General features: G+C 45.1%; 1 protein-coding gene across 1 annotated transcript in view; it reads left to right on the top strand.

Moving 5' to 3' along the window:
• Positions 1–250: 250 nt before the first annotated feature.
• AMTN (amelotin) overlaps positions 251–15,522 on the top strand; it is a 17,043-nt gene continuing 1,771 nt past the window's right edge. The window contains exons 1-7 of the mRNA XM_044682187.1: positions 251–304; positions 3,848–3,904; positions 7,104–7,190; positions 9,914–9,979; positions 10,794–10,886; positions 12,278–12,313; positions 13,669–13,695. Of these exons, the coding sequence (XP_044538122.1) occupies positions 251–304; positions 3,848–3,904; positions 7,104–7,190; positions 9,914–9,979; positions 10,794–10,886; positions 12,278–12,313; positions 13,669–13,695 (420 nt within the window). The remainder of the gene's footprint in view (positions 305–3,847; positions 3,905–7,103; positions 7,191–9,913; positions 9,980–10,793; positions 10,887–12,277; positions 12,314–13,668; positions 13,696–15,522) is intronic.

Genomic DNA, 15,522 nt, shown 5'->3' with positions numbered 1-15,522 from the left:
GTCTCTTGAAGTTGTGCTTAAATTCCTTCCACAACCAGTGACAACTCAAGGAGCAAAAAGAAAGGAAGAAAATTCAGAACTTTAATAAGACTCAGTTCATCACTTTTGCACAGTCTTACTGAAAAACAGAGAGGTAAAAGGATTTAACTCCTACCAAAATATGAAGCTTTTTAAAAGGCAGATTGTTTTAAGAGAGCAAAGAGTAAGTAGTAACAACTCGATTTTGTTTTTTTAGGTACCAATTTGAAACATGCAAACGGCACTTCTTCTTTTTTGTCTCCTGGGAGCAATCCAGTCATTACCAGTAAGTACAGGATGTTGCTTTTGTTCTTTCCCCTTTGGAGTCATGTTTTTGCTTTCCAGGTTACTGGTGATAAACTAATCCATGGAATAATGCTAATGCCATTCTTCCCAAAGTGATTACATTTTAATGAGAGACATTATTATCAATCAAAAAAGGAATGGAACTTTGATGGTAGAGTTGCAGGCACTGGGGAGGTATTTGGGGGCCCTGGGAACCTCAAATGAGACCATTCCTCACTGAATAAATATTTATTAGATACCGACTATACAAAATGTATATTTCTATAGGAGTTAGGCCCTAGGCTGGGTTCTGAAGAAAATATATAGACAAATATTCCATCAAAACAGAGGACCCCAGAGTATACCTAAGGTCCCTTCCAGCTCCATAGTTATGGTCCTATGGAATACTCAATACTGATGCTAGAGGGGGCAGCTGGGTGGCTCAGTGGATTGAGAGCCAGGCCTAGAGATGGGAGGTCCTGGGTTCAAATGTGGCCTCAGACACTTCCCAGCTGTGTGACCCTGGGCAGGTCACTTGACCCCCACTGCCTGCCCTTACCTCTCTTCTACCTTGGAAGCAATACTCAGTATTGATTCCAAGACAGAAGGTGAGGGTTTATTTAAAAAAAAACAGACAAAACAAAACCTGATGCTGGAGACAAAAATGGGATAGGAAAGGGCCCTGACAGAAAAGGGCATTGGGCTGGGTCTAACAAGGGGAGATTCAGGAAGGGTGACTGTTTGCCAAAGCACAAAAAAGATTCGCCTTCCCAAGGACCAAAGGGAGAGACGCTTGTTGCTGCGAACGGATGGAATCGGAATCGTTGACAACAGACGTTGTCGGGAGGAATTTGAAGGCTCAGAGCGGGCTACAGGTACCACCTCGGGCACGAGTGTGAAGCGGCAGCCGTCCTCCGCTCCGGCTAGAGGGAGGCGAGCACTTCCCGGCTCTCTAGAATCGTCCGGCCTCCCCTGCAGTTCCGGGCTTGCTTTTAGGCACCACGTGTAGTTCGAGAAGAACACGGACAATCCCGAGTGTCCAGAAGGGAACAAAAAGGACGGGGAAGACTAGAGGGTTCCTGTCCCACGACTGGGCGTGTTCGGTCTGGAGAAGAGACTCGGGAGAGGGGACACGACAGCCACATACAAGGACCCCAAGCTGCCGGATGCAGACCCAGGAATAGAGCCCTCGTGTTTGGCCCGAGGGAGCAGAATTGTGGGAAAGGGGGCGGCGAACGTCAGGAAGTGTCCTAAGAATCGGAGCGGGGCTGCCTCGAGGGGAGCAGAGGTCTCCTCAGGCTCCGCCGCTCTCCAAGCCCAGACCCCTTCCGCCTAGAAGACAGCTGGAGAGGAGGTGACGGATGAGAACCGCTGAAGGGGAGGCAAACTCCGACTAGCAGCGGCCACGGCCGCGCTCACAGAACGTCGGGCCCAAGAGAAGCCTTAGACGTGCTCCAGCCGAATTCCTTCATCCGCCCAGGCCTCTGGCAGCTGTTGGTCTTATCGCTTCGATAATTGGGGCTGGCGTTTACGTAGCAATTTAAGGTTACAGAACCGCTTTACAAATAGCCTGCTGGGTCCTCGCAGCAATAGTAGCTCCCAGTTAAGGCCGGCAAAGCAAGCACTTTAGAGAGATGACCTCATCCGCTCCTGAGCCCCAGCAGCCCTGGCAGGCAGCTATTATGGTGGAGAGTGAATCGCGCAGAGGTTTAGTGACTAGCCCAAGGTGCCACAGCCAGGAAGCCTCTGATGTGGACTCCGGTGCTCCAGCCACTGCACCGCCCAAGGGCCAAGATTAAATTGAAGAGCATCCGTTAGCTAAATGGAGATTTTCACATCCTCAGCACTGGCCCACTTGGGGCCCAGCGCCTCTTCTTCTCTAGGCTGCCAGGTTCCATAAGGCCTGGTTTATAGCAATGAATGAACCAGGGCAGCCAGGTGACTGCCAGGCCTGGAATAAGGAAGACCCGAATTCAATGGGGCCTCAGACATTTCCCAGCTGGGTGACCCTGGGGGAGTCACTTAACCCTGTTTGCCGCAGTTCCTCATGTGTAAAATGAGTTACAGAAAGAAATGAGGAACCACGCTAGTATCTTTACCGAGAAAACTCCAAAAGGAGTCACAAAAAGTCAGACGTGACTGGAAACGACTGAATGAAACGGACTCTAACAACATGTTCAGTAAACTGAGGCAGGGGTCAGGCAGTGTTTGCAGCAAGCACAAAGTCTACTTCTGAATTTATCCCGAACGGTACAACTCTACTTTAATATAATACTGTTATTCCTTTCCCTTCTGACAACTAATCACAGAACTACAAACCAGTGAGGAATATTCAGAAACAAAGGAACTGGGGACTTCTTGTGGCCGAAGCACAAATTTGATAAGAGTTCCGAGTGGAAAGCTTTTTGTGACCCCCCTGATGGGAACTCCAGTCAGTCAGTCAGTCAGTTCAGTCAGTCAGTCAGTCAGCCAGTCAGTGAGCATTTATTAGACACCCTCTATGTGCCAGGGACTTGGCTGAGGAATGGGGATACACAAAGAGTTTCGTCAAAACAGTCCCCAACCTTACGGAGCCCAGAATCTAACAGGGGAGACGATGTACAGGCATGTACGCACGATCAGGCTAGAGATGGGATACGACCGACAGAAGTCGCTAGCATGAAGGGTAATCAGGAAAGACTTCTTTATAGAAATTAGGATTCTAGCTAAGACTTGAAGGAAGTCAAGAAGGCAGAGATGAGGAAGGAGAGCATTCCCAGAATCAGGAGCAGCCAGTGAAGATGCCCGAAGTTAAGAGAGGAAGGTCTTGTTATAAGAACAAGGAGGCCAGTGCCAGTCTCTGGGGCACAGAGTGTAGGGGCAGCAAATAAGACGTAAAAACAATAAGGAAGGAGGGAAATGGAGACCCGTTCAGATGAGCTATGGCTACCAAACCGAGGATGTTTCTATTTGAGCCTGGAGGTGAAAGGGAGCCACAGCAGTTTCTTGAATATATAGTGTTAAAGATACTATGTTTAGTACACATTGGTTCAGAAGAAAAATACTTGTTTTAGTACATATAGATGGTCTAACAAATGTATCAGGGGCCCGAGAGTCAGGCAGCCTGGCCCCAACTCTGATTTGTTGAACACATACCACGGAATCATTTCCCTGCTATATAGTTCAATATATGAATAGCTTCCTTTCCCTTATCTCCCAGAAGATTGTGAAAGAAAGAAAGCTATATGTGAAAGTGTGTGAAGGTCTTAGAAGAAAGACACTATAGGGGCAGCTAGGTAGCACAGAAGGGAGAGCACCAGGCCTGGAGTCAGGAGGTCCTAGGTTCAAATATGGCCTCAGATTCTTCCTAGCTGTGTGACCCTGAGCAAGTCACTGAACTCCAACTGCCTAGCCCTTCTCTCTTAAAGTTGATACTAGAGAAGGAAGGAAGGAAGGAAGGAAGGAAGGAAGGAAGGAAGGAAGGAAGGAAGGAAGGAAGGAAGGAAGGAAGGAAGGAAGGAAAGAAAGTCGCTGTATAATTCTCAGCAAGTCTTCCTTATTCCAGATACTACAACTCATGGGCATGTATCCAGTACACAGCCAAGGTCAACAACAAGCACAGGTACTGTCCAAAAGGGGAAGTGGGCAGGGGATGTTAATAATTTAAGCTTTCATTTAATCTTGGAAAATTAGTTAGCTTTCCGGAACAAGTTGAATTTTACAGGACTTCAAATCGCTACATAGTTGAAAATGATCACTTATCCTATAACCACCCACTGACCTATTCTAAAAGTCAAAGGCAGGAAGCACAGCATTAAAATGGACTACTGGAAGTTCAGAGCACCAATATTTAACAGAGAGGCTAAATTTATCTCAATGTCTCTTTTTGATAAAGATAATAGGTCGCTTTTATTTAGGGTTTCCCTGGCTCTCCCCATGACTGCTGAGCAGATTCAAGCCTTTCTCCCACAACTTTCTCTCTTATATAGGTCAAATCAGTAAGATCCTTAATCCTTCTAGCCCAGTGATGGGCAAACTTATTAAAGAGGGGCCAAAGGAAAGGAAATGCTCATCTGTCAGTCTGTTTCTAAGGCAACTCTTTCCAAGTTTCATTGTATTGTATCCTACTCATTGTATTCATCAGATTAGGAATAATGTCGCAGGGGCTGATAGAATATTACAGGGGGCCGCAACTGGCCCACAGGCCATAGTTTGCCCATCACTGTTCTAGAGTCCTCTCAGAACTCAAACTAGAAATTCCAGTACCCAGGGCAAGTAGTCCAGTGCCTTCCCTTCAAATAAATTGTATAATTCATTATGTGAAAATAGTGCAAGTCATCAAGATAAATTCCAAGAAGCAAGAGGGAAAATGGGTTATAATAATAGCGTATATGCTGGTGAGCAAGCGAATGTGTTACATTTTGCACCTTCTGAATCACAGTGCCCTGGTGAAAATTCCATTCACCCTGCCTTAGTTACACTTCTGATTCCTTCCACGTAGAAAGTCCTTGATAATGCTCACTGGGCTCCTCTACATAGTTCCTCAGATAGGCAACACAAGATCAACATCCGGTGGCTCACCCATTAAACACTCACCATTGCCTCCATCCCAGATTGCCCTTTCTGGTTTGACTTAAAGCAGTGTTTTCCCAACTTCTAGTAGTGCTCCTTTTGTGAGAGAGATGCGAGACAACAGCCAGAATCATTGGATATTTTCAAATGTAACTCCTGCACAAATTGTCCATTTCTACAATAAAAATAAAGTTGAAATAAAAAAAGTTTAAAGGGAAAACTAAAAAGACCAATTTGCAATACAGAGGCACACTTGGGACCCAACTGGAATCAGCACCGGTTACCAAAGGGCCATCGGACACCATCACCATCAATTATCAGCCAATGTAGGCTCATAACATGTATGGACATCCAGGTTGTGTCAGCATGTGAAATGCTACATTGGAAATGAAGGTGGTAAACTCTGAGCTAAGCCACCTTCTTTTTGAAGCTTAAAGCACCAAAATCTCTCTTCTATTTCTCAACATTCACTTCTACAGGTAGAACAGGATTAACTAGTTTAGAAAGCAAATCAAAAATACGACATTTTTGGAAACTTGTAGACTTTAAATGGTAATAAATAGCCATGTTTCATTTTCAGTAATTAAATTTCAATTAATTGATTTGCTCAGAGATTCCTTTAGGAAAAGTGAGCGGGGAATGTGACCAAAAATTTTTTTTGCACTGATTTGGGAAATCAAAGACCTGATTCTATTTGTAAGTACTAAATATTTGTGTGACCTCAAGCAAGTTCTTTTCTTTCTCTAGATCTCAGTTTACTATATATAACTACAGGTATAGACTGTGGAAGGATTTGGATTAGAGGGCCCTTCTACTTCAAAAATGTTATGAGCCTTTATATAGGACAAAACAAAATTTAGACGAGGAAAATGTCTTTTAGGGACTATTCAGAGAAATGAAAATGAAATCAAATAAAGGGGACGTGCCAGAGGGAGAATTTTCACCTTTCCTGGACAATGTTGCCCTTCCACCTACCCTATGCCCTCCCCATCCAGACTCATAGAGAATTCAATCCTTAGCTTCCATTGCACCTACATTAAAGGTGTACTAGAGCTCTAGAAGGATAGCTCAGCACAATTTGCCTGAAAAGGAGTCAATGGAGTAAGGTTTGAGGTTCCCAAGTTTTAGCTGAAAAAGTAAACTCTATCTTGTCTCTGAGCCTAAGGTAGGTCAAAGCATGAAAAAGGACTGATAGCAAAATCAGGAACCTTCTTACTGGTTTGACCCTGATATTAATTTCACCCCACTGTGCTGGCCATAGACTAAGGGCTTAATAAATGCTGTTTTGCTGAAGTCATCGACATTACCGTCACTTGGTCCAATTCTTTTTTTTTTTTTTTTACTTTATTTAAAAATTTTCTTTCTGGGTTATACACATATTATCACACAAAATGTTTCCATAGTATTCATTCTTTGTAAGTGAATAATCTTATTATAGCAAACCCCCAAATAAGCAAGTGCTAAATCATTTGTTTCATCTGTATTCCTCCTCAGACAGTTCTTGCTCTGGAGGTAGAGAGCACTCTTTGTTCTAAGTCCCACAGAATTGTCCTGTACTGCTGTTACTGCGTCAGTGATCTCGAGGGCTTCTCAGCTCTTCCTGAAATCATCCCGTCGCTCATCATTCCTTATTCCATCGCTGGCATATGCCACAGTTTGGTCAGCCATTCCCCAGGGAGGGAGGGAGATCCCTTTATGTTTTCACCTCCTCGCCACTGCCAAAAAAGCGGTTAGAAATCTTTTTGTACAAACAGATCCTTTCCCATTTTTTTTTCTCTCTTTGAGACACAGACCTTGTATTCAGATTGCTGGATCTAAAGGAATACATTCTTTTATAGTCCTTTGGGCAGAATTCCAAAGTGCCCTCCAGATCCATTCACAACTCCAATTTGGTGCAATTCTTACAGAGGGCAGTGAAAACAATACAATGTGACCTCAAAGTTCAAGAAATGTGTGCAACAAAAAACACTGAGGGAGAATTGTGTGCAGAGATGAGAGATAGCCAGCGTGCAGAGAGGGGAGCCAGGCTTGCCCGAGCCCCACCGTCCACCCATCCGAGCCTTTCTCTAGTCTTCCATCCCATCCTCCTGTGGACGCAGGATTCCCGGCTCCCAAAGGTTTTCTGTCCCCCTAGGCCACACATCTGTACATTCAGTTAAATCATCCCATTTCCCGTGAATATAAGCAGAGACAAAACCTGACACATGTCCTTGGGACAACTCATCTAATATGTGTTACCGTTACCATAGCAGCAGCTGTATCCGGGCCTTGGACTTCCTCCAACAAAGCTGGTTCTGGATCAGCCGGCCTTATTTGCCCCACAGCAGCCAAACCAGGTAAGTCATCTGGACAATAACCTAACACAGCCTCTGCGAGGGAGCACACAAAATTGGTGAAGACTACGGGACAGGTCTCTTGCACAGGCTAGATAGAAGCAGGAAAAGTGGAGGGGTAGAGAGAGTCTCCCTCCCTGGAGGAGAGGCTGGGGAGTCCAGGTGCCGACTAACGTATATGCTGCCAATCATATTCAGTTTACCTTTGTGCCAAGCGTCACACTGGAGGGGCACAAAAAGAAAGCCAGGCAATTCCTGCCCTCCGGGAACTTAGCTGCTCCTCATCTGCAGATTTGGGGGTAAGGATGGCAGCTGGGGACAGAAGAAAGGCTGCCCCCTACCTAATGATGTAACCACAGATAATGAGATGGCAGTTTTTCAGATGTAAGGCAGAGTATCACGGGAAATGAAGGAAAGGGAAATAAAGAAGCTGAGGTATGAACACGTTAACAGGATTCGGACACTCTATTGCCCTCCCCAGAGTGAAGGACAACCATCTTCCGGATGGAACTAGATGGGTAGCTTGCAATGGATTGCCCTCATTCACCATCCTCCCTTTGAGAGGCTAGCTTGCTAAGCTCTGCAGCCAGTCCACACAGGAAGCAACAGACACCCAAGAACAGGGTCCAGGGAAGATTGTTGTTCTTTTCTTGGGAGAGAGAAAGCACTCTTTCTCTCCTCGCCATCCTTTATATGCCATAGCATTTTGTAATAGGGCTGTGCGTGGGGGTCAGAAAGTTGTGTGGGGAGCAAAGACACCTACTCCTCAGACAGAGGCACCGAGAGCCAGCATCTGAGGCAGGAAACGGCTTCTCTAGGCGCAAAGAAGAGGGCTTCCTATGGACTCCAGAATGAGGTGGTCCTGATAAAAGAGAGTCGAGGAGAGAGGACCCTGCTGAACTACCTTCCCTAGAGAGATACTGTATCCAAGGGGCAGCCTGCTGCCAAGCTCATTGTCTTTAAGCAGTTTTGTTGATGTGACTCCCCTATTCCATCATCTGGGTGGCTTTCAGGCCTCCAGGAGAAAATATAAATTCATCTATTAGCTTCTAAAATCCTTCACAACCTGGTCCAAACCTATCTTTCCAGTCTCATCTGACATTACTCCAGTCCAGCCAAACTGGCTCTATTTCTATTTCTCCATCACCATCTCTATGCCTTTGCACTAGTCATCCCAGGGCATAGACCACACTCTCTCCTTGCTTCAGCCGTAGTCTCTGTCTTCCTCATCATCATTCGCATGAGACCTTTCTTGATTTTCCCAACTGCTGGCATCCTCACTTGGAGAATACCTTCCATTTAACTGCTTTGTAAATATTAACATTTATTTACTTTATATTTATAAGGATGTGGGTTGGTGATGCGATCAAGCTACCCAACTCAAAAGAACCAACAATGTCCCAACCTTAGTCAGATGGGAATATCTGTAGAACCATTCATAGGTGAGGAAAGTACTCAATCAGTTTGAAAATCCTCAAAAGCTATTGGATGGATCTGAATGAAATAGCACAGGAAGGATATTTTGATTGATGGAGGAAATTCAATTATTCTTTGTGGGTCAACTACAATGATCAGATCTGGGTGGAAGCTTTCCAGCCAAGGCTTAGGAAGGAGTCACCTGAGAAGAAAAAGAAGAGTCCTAGCTCCCAGCCGGGCCTTGGCCTTCATCTTCTCCCTCACTCCCCTTGACAGGAAGAATACCTTGTCCACTTAGGATGATCAGAAGATCTGGGACTTCTTGTGGACCTCCTAGTCCTAGTGGCATCCCTAGTGTACAGTCTACTTTGTGGGCTGAAGAAAAACCAGGCCCACTGAAGAAAAGCAGCTTCAGAACTAGAAAGAGGCCAGCTACGGGGCTGGGATGATCCTGAGTATTCCACAAAGGGAGAGAAAAGGATTTCCATAAATGGGAGCTGAGAATTACCCCTTTACTACACCCCTTCATTAAGCTTAGCACAATTTCCCTGGAACTTTTGAATGTGCATATCCTCATATGGAAGGGGTATTACAGAAAGTGTAGCACCACCAAGAGCTTTCATTCACTTCGATCTTACAGTTGTTCAGTTTTTCTCAGTCATGGGCAACTCTTTGAGATCCCATTTGGGGTTTTCTTGGCAAAGATACTGACATAGTTTGCCATTTCCTTCTCGAGCTCATTTTACAGATTAGGAAATGGAGTAAACAGGGCTCAGTGACTTGCCCAAGGTCACAGAGGTTGTGTCTGATGCTAGATTCGATGCCTCCCAAGTCCAACGCTCTATTCTCGAGCCACCCACCTTCACCTTCTTATGACACAAACTTTGTAAAATGCCCCTTTCTAAAATCTAATTAAGTCTAATTAAATCTCCTTACTAAGTTGATATAAACTGATAATCATGGAGGGAAGCACACTAGTTGAGGCTGGAGAGCTATAGAATTACAAAGAGACCCTCAATCTCACAGGGCTAACCCTAGAACCTTAAGGGGAGACAGAGCAACACCTGGTGGGGGACCAATTTGTAAGTATGAGTGTGAGCTGAGAAAGTGACCCCAGAACACATGCTACATATTTATAATTACACACACACACACACACACACACACACACACACACACACACACACACACCCTTCTTTCATTAATACAATCTTTGGAAAACATTTCTATTAGAGAATCCTAGTGATGAAATTCCTCTTTTTAATCTAATAACAGATGTTCTTTCCCCCGACCTTATCTATGTTTTTCAGTTCTTCCCGCCTTTGGGCCAAACACCCCTGACCCAAATGTTCTCGGTGGGGACAGACGTGCAACTGGTAAATGTCTTTTTATACTGATTTGATTATATCTGGTAGTAATCTTATTTAAATATTAAGATGGAAGACAGATGGAAGGAGAAACAATAGCTGGGGATTTAAATAAACACAGAACGTAAAGGACTTTCTCACAGAAACAACTAAACATGTTCTCTAGACGATTCCTCTCCTCTCCTCATGTTGCTCCCTCGACTTCAGATGCCCAAATAAAATACACGTACCTAGTGAGTGCTTGTCCTGCTGCTACGGTCATATCACGGCCATGGCCCTGCCCTTCCTGCTGGGAGGAAGCAATGATGAGCAGTCCTGTCCCTCCATCACTCTCTCTGACATCCTCAGCATTACAGTTTGTTCCCACTCAGGCTCAGTCAGTCATTCTCTGCCTCTGGCCAGATGCAGGGAGCTCAAAGCAAGGGGCTCAGCTGGGAGACTCAACATCAAATGTTTTCTAGAGAACTTTTCTAAGAACACTTAAGCCTTGAGCTTATACTAGCAAAATAGGTTTTTATCAAAAAGGAACTGGATGCCACGCGTTGTGGTTTCTGGCTGTAGGAAGGAAGGAAGGAAGGCAACCAGCAGGAACTAGTGATGCTGCCTCCCGGAGAGAAGGCTGAAGATCCAACTCTAGGTTACCAGGAAAGTCACTGTAAAGGAGAGAACAATACCTGCCTGGGTTTTCGTGATGTCGCTAAATGACTAACTGGGCCTCTTCTACTTTGCATTCTATAGCTGATCCTTCCATGTAACAAGTTCTTTCTGAAAAGCGTGTATCTCCCAAATGAGCACTCAAACAACCACATTTCTTATCCTGCAGATGAATGCAGCTCGAGGCCTGCTCCCGGGCATCCAGCTCCTCCCTCTGACTCTGGGGGACACAAATGCTGCCCCCCAGGTGCCTCCACAACAAGTAAGTGTTGCGCTCCTCTCCAAGAATTCCTTTTTCTTCGGCGAATGGGAAGAAGTTCTCCTGAGAGCACTTCCACTATCCTGTTTCAGGCCTCTTTGAAAGGGTGCGTAGCAGTCTGTTGGAATGCTCTCGGGAACAAAGGATCTCCGGCTTGAGGAGATCGGAGCAGTCCGAGCCCTTCCTGCACACAGCGCACCTCACAAGAGGTCTCGCAGCGTGAACTGGAAAGGGAAGCTCCCACAGCAGTCCCTCCCGCTGGGAAGGACTTCTAGCTTTCCACCTGTTACTCCCAGGACTACTCTCTGTACACATCCACGCCAAAAAAAAAAAAAAAAAAAAAAAAAAAAAGGATAATTCCTTTTCCTCACGGCTGCCTTTCCAAATTGTGCCTGACCAATGAAGAAACAAATGAGCAAGTTGGCTTTCCCTCTCGGTCACTTCGATACCTGGGCACGGCTAGAGGATGGCCCTCATCAAGGGCTCGTGTCTGTCCTCGGTCACTCCTCACGCCTCTCCTCTACAGTTTGGACATTGGAAATGGGAAAACTAGGGGCTCCCAAACTCTCCGAGAGAGGCAGGGGCAGCTTTTCTTTTCCCTCCAATGAGAGGCATCGGGATTGTTTTCCTTCTGTAACGGGAAAGAGAACCAGTCCTTGTAATCTGAGATGCTTTTGCTAAGCCTGTAGAGGATACAATTGGCTTCCTTCCTTCGTCCCTGATTGTATCTCTGAAAAAAAGAATTCCTCCTCTTGCTTTTGTTGCTGCCCTTAAATTAGCTGATGCACAGAACAGGCTGGGCTTTAACTGGCAAACCCCGCTGTTGGAGAGTAGACACTGCCAGAGAGCAAACTTTGGGGGAAATGGCCTCCCAGGCTCAAAGGAAAGCAGAGGATGGAGCTGGGGGAATAGCATTCATGGGCGTTTGGTTTCAACCTGAACAGGGGCAAAGGAAGAGGGGGAGAGTCCCAGGCTCCAAGTCTGTAAATCAATAAGTAGTTTCTGAGTGCTTTGTTGTTTATTCGTTTCTTTGTGACCCCATTTGAGGTTTTCTGGCAAAGATCCTGGAGCAGTTTGCCATTTCCTTCTCCAGTTTATCTGACAGATGAGAAAACTGAGGCAAATGGGATTAAGGGACTTGCCCAGGGTCACACAGCTAGGAAGTATCTGAGGCCAGATTTGAACTCAGGAAGAAGAGTTTTTGTGGCTCTAGGCCTGGCAACCTAGCTGCCATTAAGTTCCTTCCATGTGCCAGGAATGACTCTGGGCTCTGAAGAGACCAAGAAAGGCAAACGTTAATTTAATTAATTTTTGGATGAAAATTCTAGCTTTAAACTTACGTTTCAAAATAAAAGCAATCCTCATTTTATTGTATTATTTGCTTTATTGTTCAGATGCTCCCCATCATCGTAGCACAAATCGGAGCCCAGGTAAGATGATCCTTTCTCAGGTCTGAACTTCAAAGTCAGCTGCCTGGGGGTGGGGGTGGAAGGGGGTGCGATTAGTGTCCATGTATTCTTATTTACCTAATTCAATAACAGGCTCATCATTTCATTTGTGGAAACTCATTCTACCATTATGAGAATATTTGTTCAGTCATTTCAGTCTTGTCTGATTCTTTGGGACCCCATTTGGGGTTTTCTTGGCAGTGATTTGTCATCTCCTTCTTCAGCTCATTTGGTAGAGGGGGAAACTGAGGCCAATAGGGTGAAGCGACTTGCCCAGGGTCACATAGCTAGGAACTCAGGAAGGAGTGTCCCTGGCTCCAGGCCTGGTGCTCTTTGTAGTAGGGCGCCTCCTCCCCCCGAACCAGGATGCAGGGAATCCCTTTCCGGGCTCTTCAGAGTAACTCCTTGCTTGGTAGAGGGAGCTGCGATGGCCCTTCTTCTCCAGCTGACCCTTTGCAGACTTGGTGGGTGAGACCAGAAGACCTCAGTTGGAATGCTGCCTTGGACACGACTTAGCTGTGCCACCCTGGCTAAGTGACTTAGCCGCTTTCATCTTCAGTGTCCTCATCCGGCCTCTGATAATTCCTAGCTGTGTGACCCTGGGCAAGTCACTTCACCCTGTTTGTCTCAAGTCTCTCGTCTGTAAAATGAGCTGGAGAAGGACATGACAAACCAATCCAGTATCTGCCCAGAAAACCCCCAATGGGGTCACAGAGAGTCAGACACAAGTGAACAAGTGCAAAAGTTTGAATTCATCACTCTTATTCTAATTCATCAAATAATCGCCAGGCTCCTATTTCATTTGTGTGACACCAATGAAGCACCCCTGACCCTCTCATCAAATACATGACGCCGTTGCGTTCGTATAACACCTAATAGTCTGGCCGTGTGCTTTTTGTTCCCCAGCCCGGAACATTATCTTTTTTCATTCTATTTTATCCAGAAATGTTCCTATTAATGACTCCCACTAGGCAAACTGTCAAGAATCTCTTTTGAATGCTTGTTCTTGATACTAGAATCCTTCAAGGGTAGAATATAAGATAGCAGAGTCACGGCCTAACTTGCAAAGTCAAGCGAGACTCGGATTCCAATCTGTCTGGCACTGGCCACTCTTCTGCTCCTGGTGTTCTGAATTAGGCCCAGTTTGTATTCTTGCTCCTTTGGGTGGAGACACAGCATGTGGGGGGACAAGAAGAGAAGCTGATCAGATTTGGAGAATAGAAATCCTCTTTGCAAAAAGCTGGAAGCAGATTTCCGTGGAAGCATGTATATTTTATTTTACCTACGTTAAAACAGATCTAATCTAATCTAATCTGCTTTCATTGTTTTGTTTTTAGGGTGCCCTGCTAAGCTCCGAGGAATTGGTAAAAGAAACTAATGAATGATTCTCTTTCTTTGCATAACAAGGTTCCATTAGGCCCTCATACCTGAAGGCTCGCCCTTAGAGTAATGCACTCCGAATGTCAGCACGTCCTCTAAAGAGCATTAAGAGCTCAGGAGGTCACTGAGTTATCCTCCTTCTGAACTTGGAGGTGTTCATCCTACTTACTCTAATAGTAATTCCACAGGCCTTCAAGACTCACATGGCTTGACTGACCTCTATCTCGCTCAGATTGATTTGCACCTAAAGATGATCAATACAGGCGAAAGCTCCAGCAGAAAACAACTGAAGAGCTCTTGCAGAGTCTCGACAGCAGTCCATGCATTCATTTGTAGGGAGATGAACTGTACTGGCACAGACCCTCTTGGGGAATAAACAGCCCCGGCTTAGAATGGTTTTAGGACTCTTAAGATTGGTGGTCTCTTGCCCATCCATTGGGCCAAGAGAACACTTGGCATGATTGAGCAAGTCTATTTAGGTTCACTGATGCTCCAACATGCAAAAGATGAGCTTCCAAAAAAGATTTACCCACCTCAGTTAAGCTGGAGTCCAAGTAAGTGAAGTAAAGTGGAGCCAAGTTAATGAACCCTAGTTAACTGCGTGCCAGGCACTGGAGCTCAATGATAGCAAAGGACAGATGCAAAGGGTCCGGGTATGTCACTAAGAGAAGAAGGTGGGGCTAGACCTGGAATTGATCAGATTTTTTGTTTATAAATCATCAATTTCTTTAAAAAAATTATCATCATCATTCATGTCATTTGCAACTCTTAGTGCAACACGGGTCAAATACTGGCCGGCATCTCTTTTCTCTTCACTGATGTCATGCCTTTCTTTATTGGCCTTCTACCAATACTTTCTGTTCCATTTGAAACTTTCCACAGCAGGACACAGCTATTGAGGCTGCTGTCTTCCATAAAGCTAAGTCCAGTGTCAGTGTCCATGGCCTTCTGGTGATGCGGCCAATATTATTTGGATAGAAAATCACATGAAATGTTGTACAAAACTCCTTCTCACAAAAGGAAATCCAGAATGCACACCCATTTCTGTGGTTTGCACCGGTAGACATGATTCATCACAACTGTGTGAACTCTGGACATCCCAACTGGGAAAAAGAGGACTCTGAGGAAATCAAGGAAAGCTTCTGGGGCCATGTCCCCCCGGAGAAGGTCTCGAGCAAAATATTTCAATGCCATTGAAAAAGGCATCCCAAGGGGAAAATCTAGGAATACAGAAAGCAAGAGAAGCAATACACTTCTTGGAAATTCAGGGTTGCCCCATTCACTTATTTTCACCTTTGTCATCTAAAATTTTACCATAAATTCTTTCTGAGTCGACTGGTTATATAAATTATGTAAGATTAAATATAAGCTCCTTGAGAGCAGCAACTTTTCCTTTTTTTATATCCTCCGAAGTTAGCATAATGCCGAGCACGTGGCAGGTACTTAAACAAATGCTCATTTGATGAACTGATTGATTTCCTCCCATGAGTTAGTGGGGACACTGAAGGTTTATGCGCCCGTGGGCAAGTTACTTAACTTACTTGGGGCTTCAGTTTCCTTATCTGTAAAGTGAAGGGGCTGAGGTTTCTTCTGGCTCAAAGTCTATGATTTTATGCTCTTATCCTGATATGGGCAAAATAGCTAATGTAGCATTTGAAATGATGCTGCTGGATGGTGGATTTCCTTTTTTTTAATTTATTTTTTATTTTTTTATTTTTTAACATTTATTAATATACATTTTTAACATGGTTGCCTGATTCATACTCCTCTTATCCCCTTCACCCCCCCCCCCCGCACTCCCCCCACCCATG

The sequence above is a fragment of the Gracilinanus agilis genome, chromosome 6, assembly GCF_016433145.1.
Source record: "Gracilinanus agilis isolate LMUSP501 chromosome 6, AgileGrace, whole genome shotgun sequence".
Classification (NCBI taxonomy): domain Eukaryota; kingdom Metazoa; phylum Chordata; class Mammalia; order Didelphimorphia; family Didelphidae; genus Gracilinanus; species Gracilinanus agilis.
This window is presented reverse-complemented; position numbering and strand designations above follow the sequence as displayed.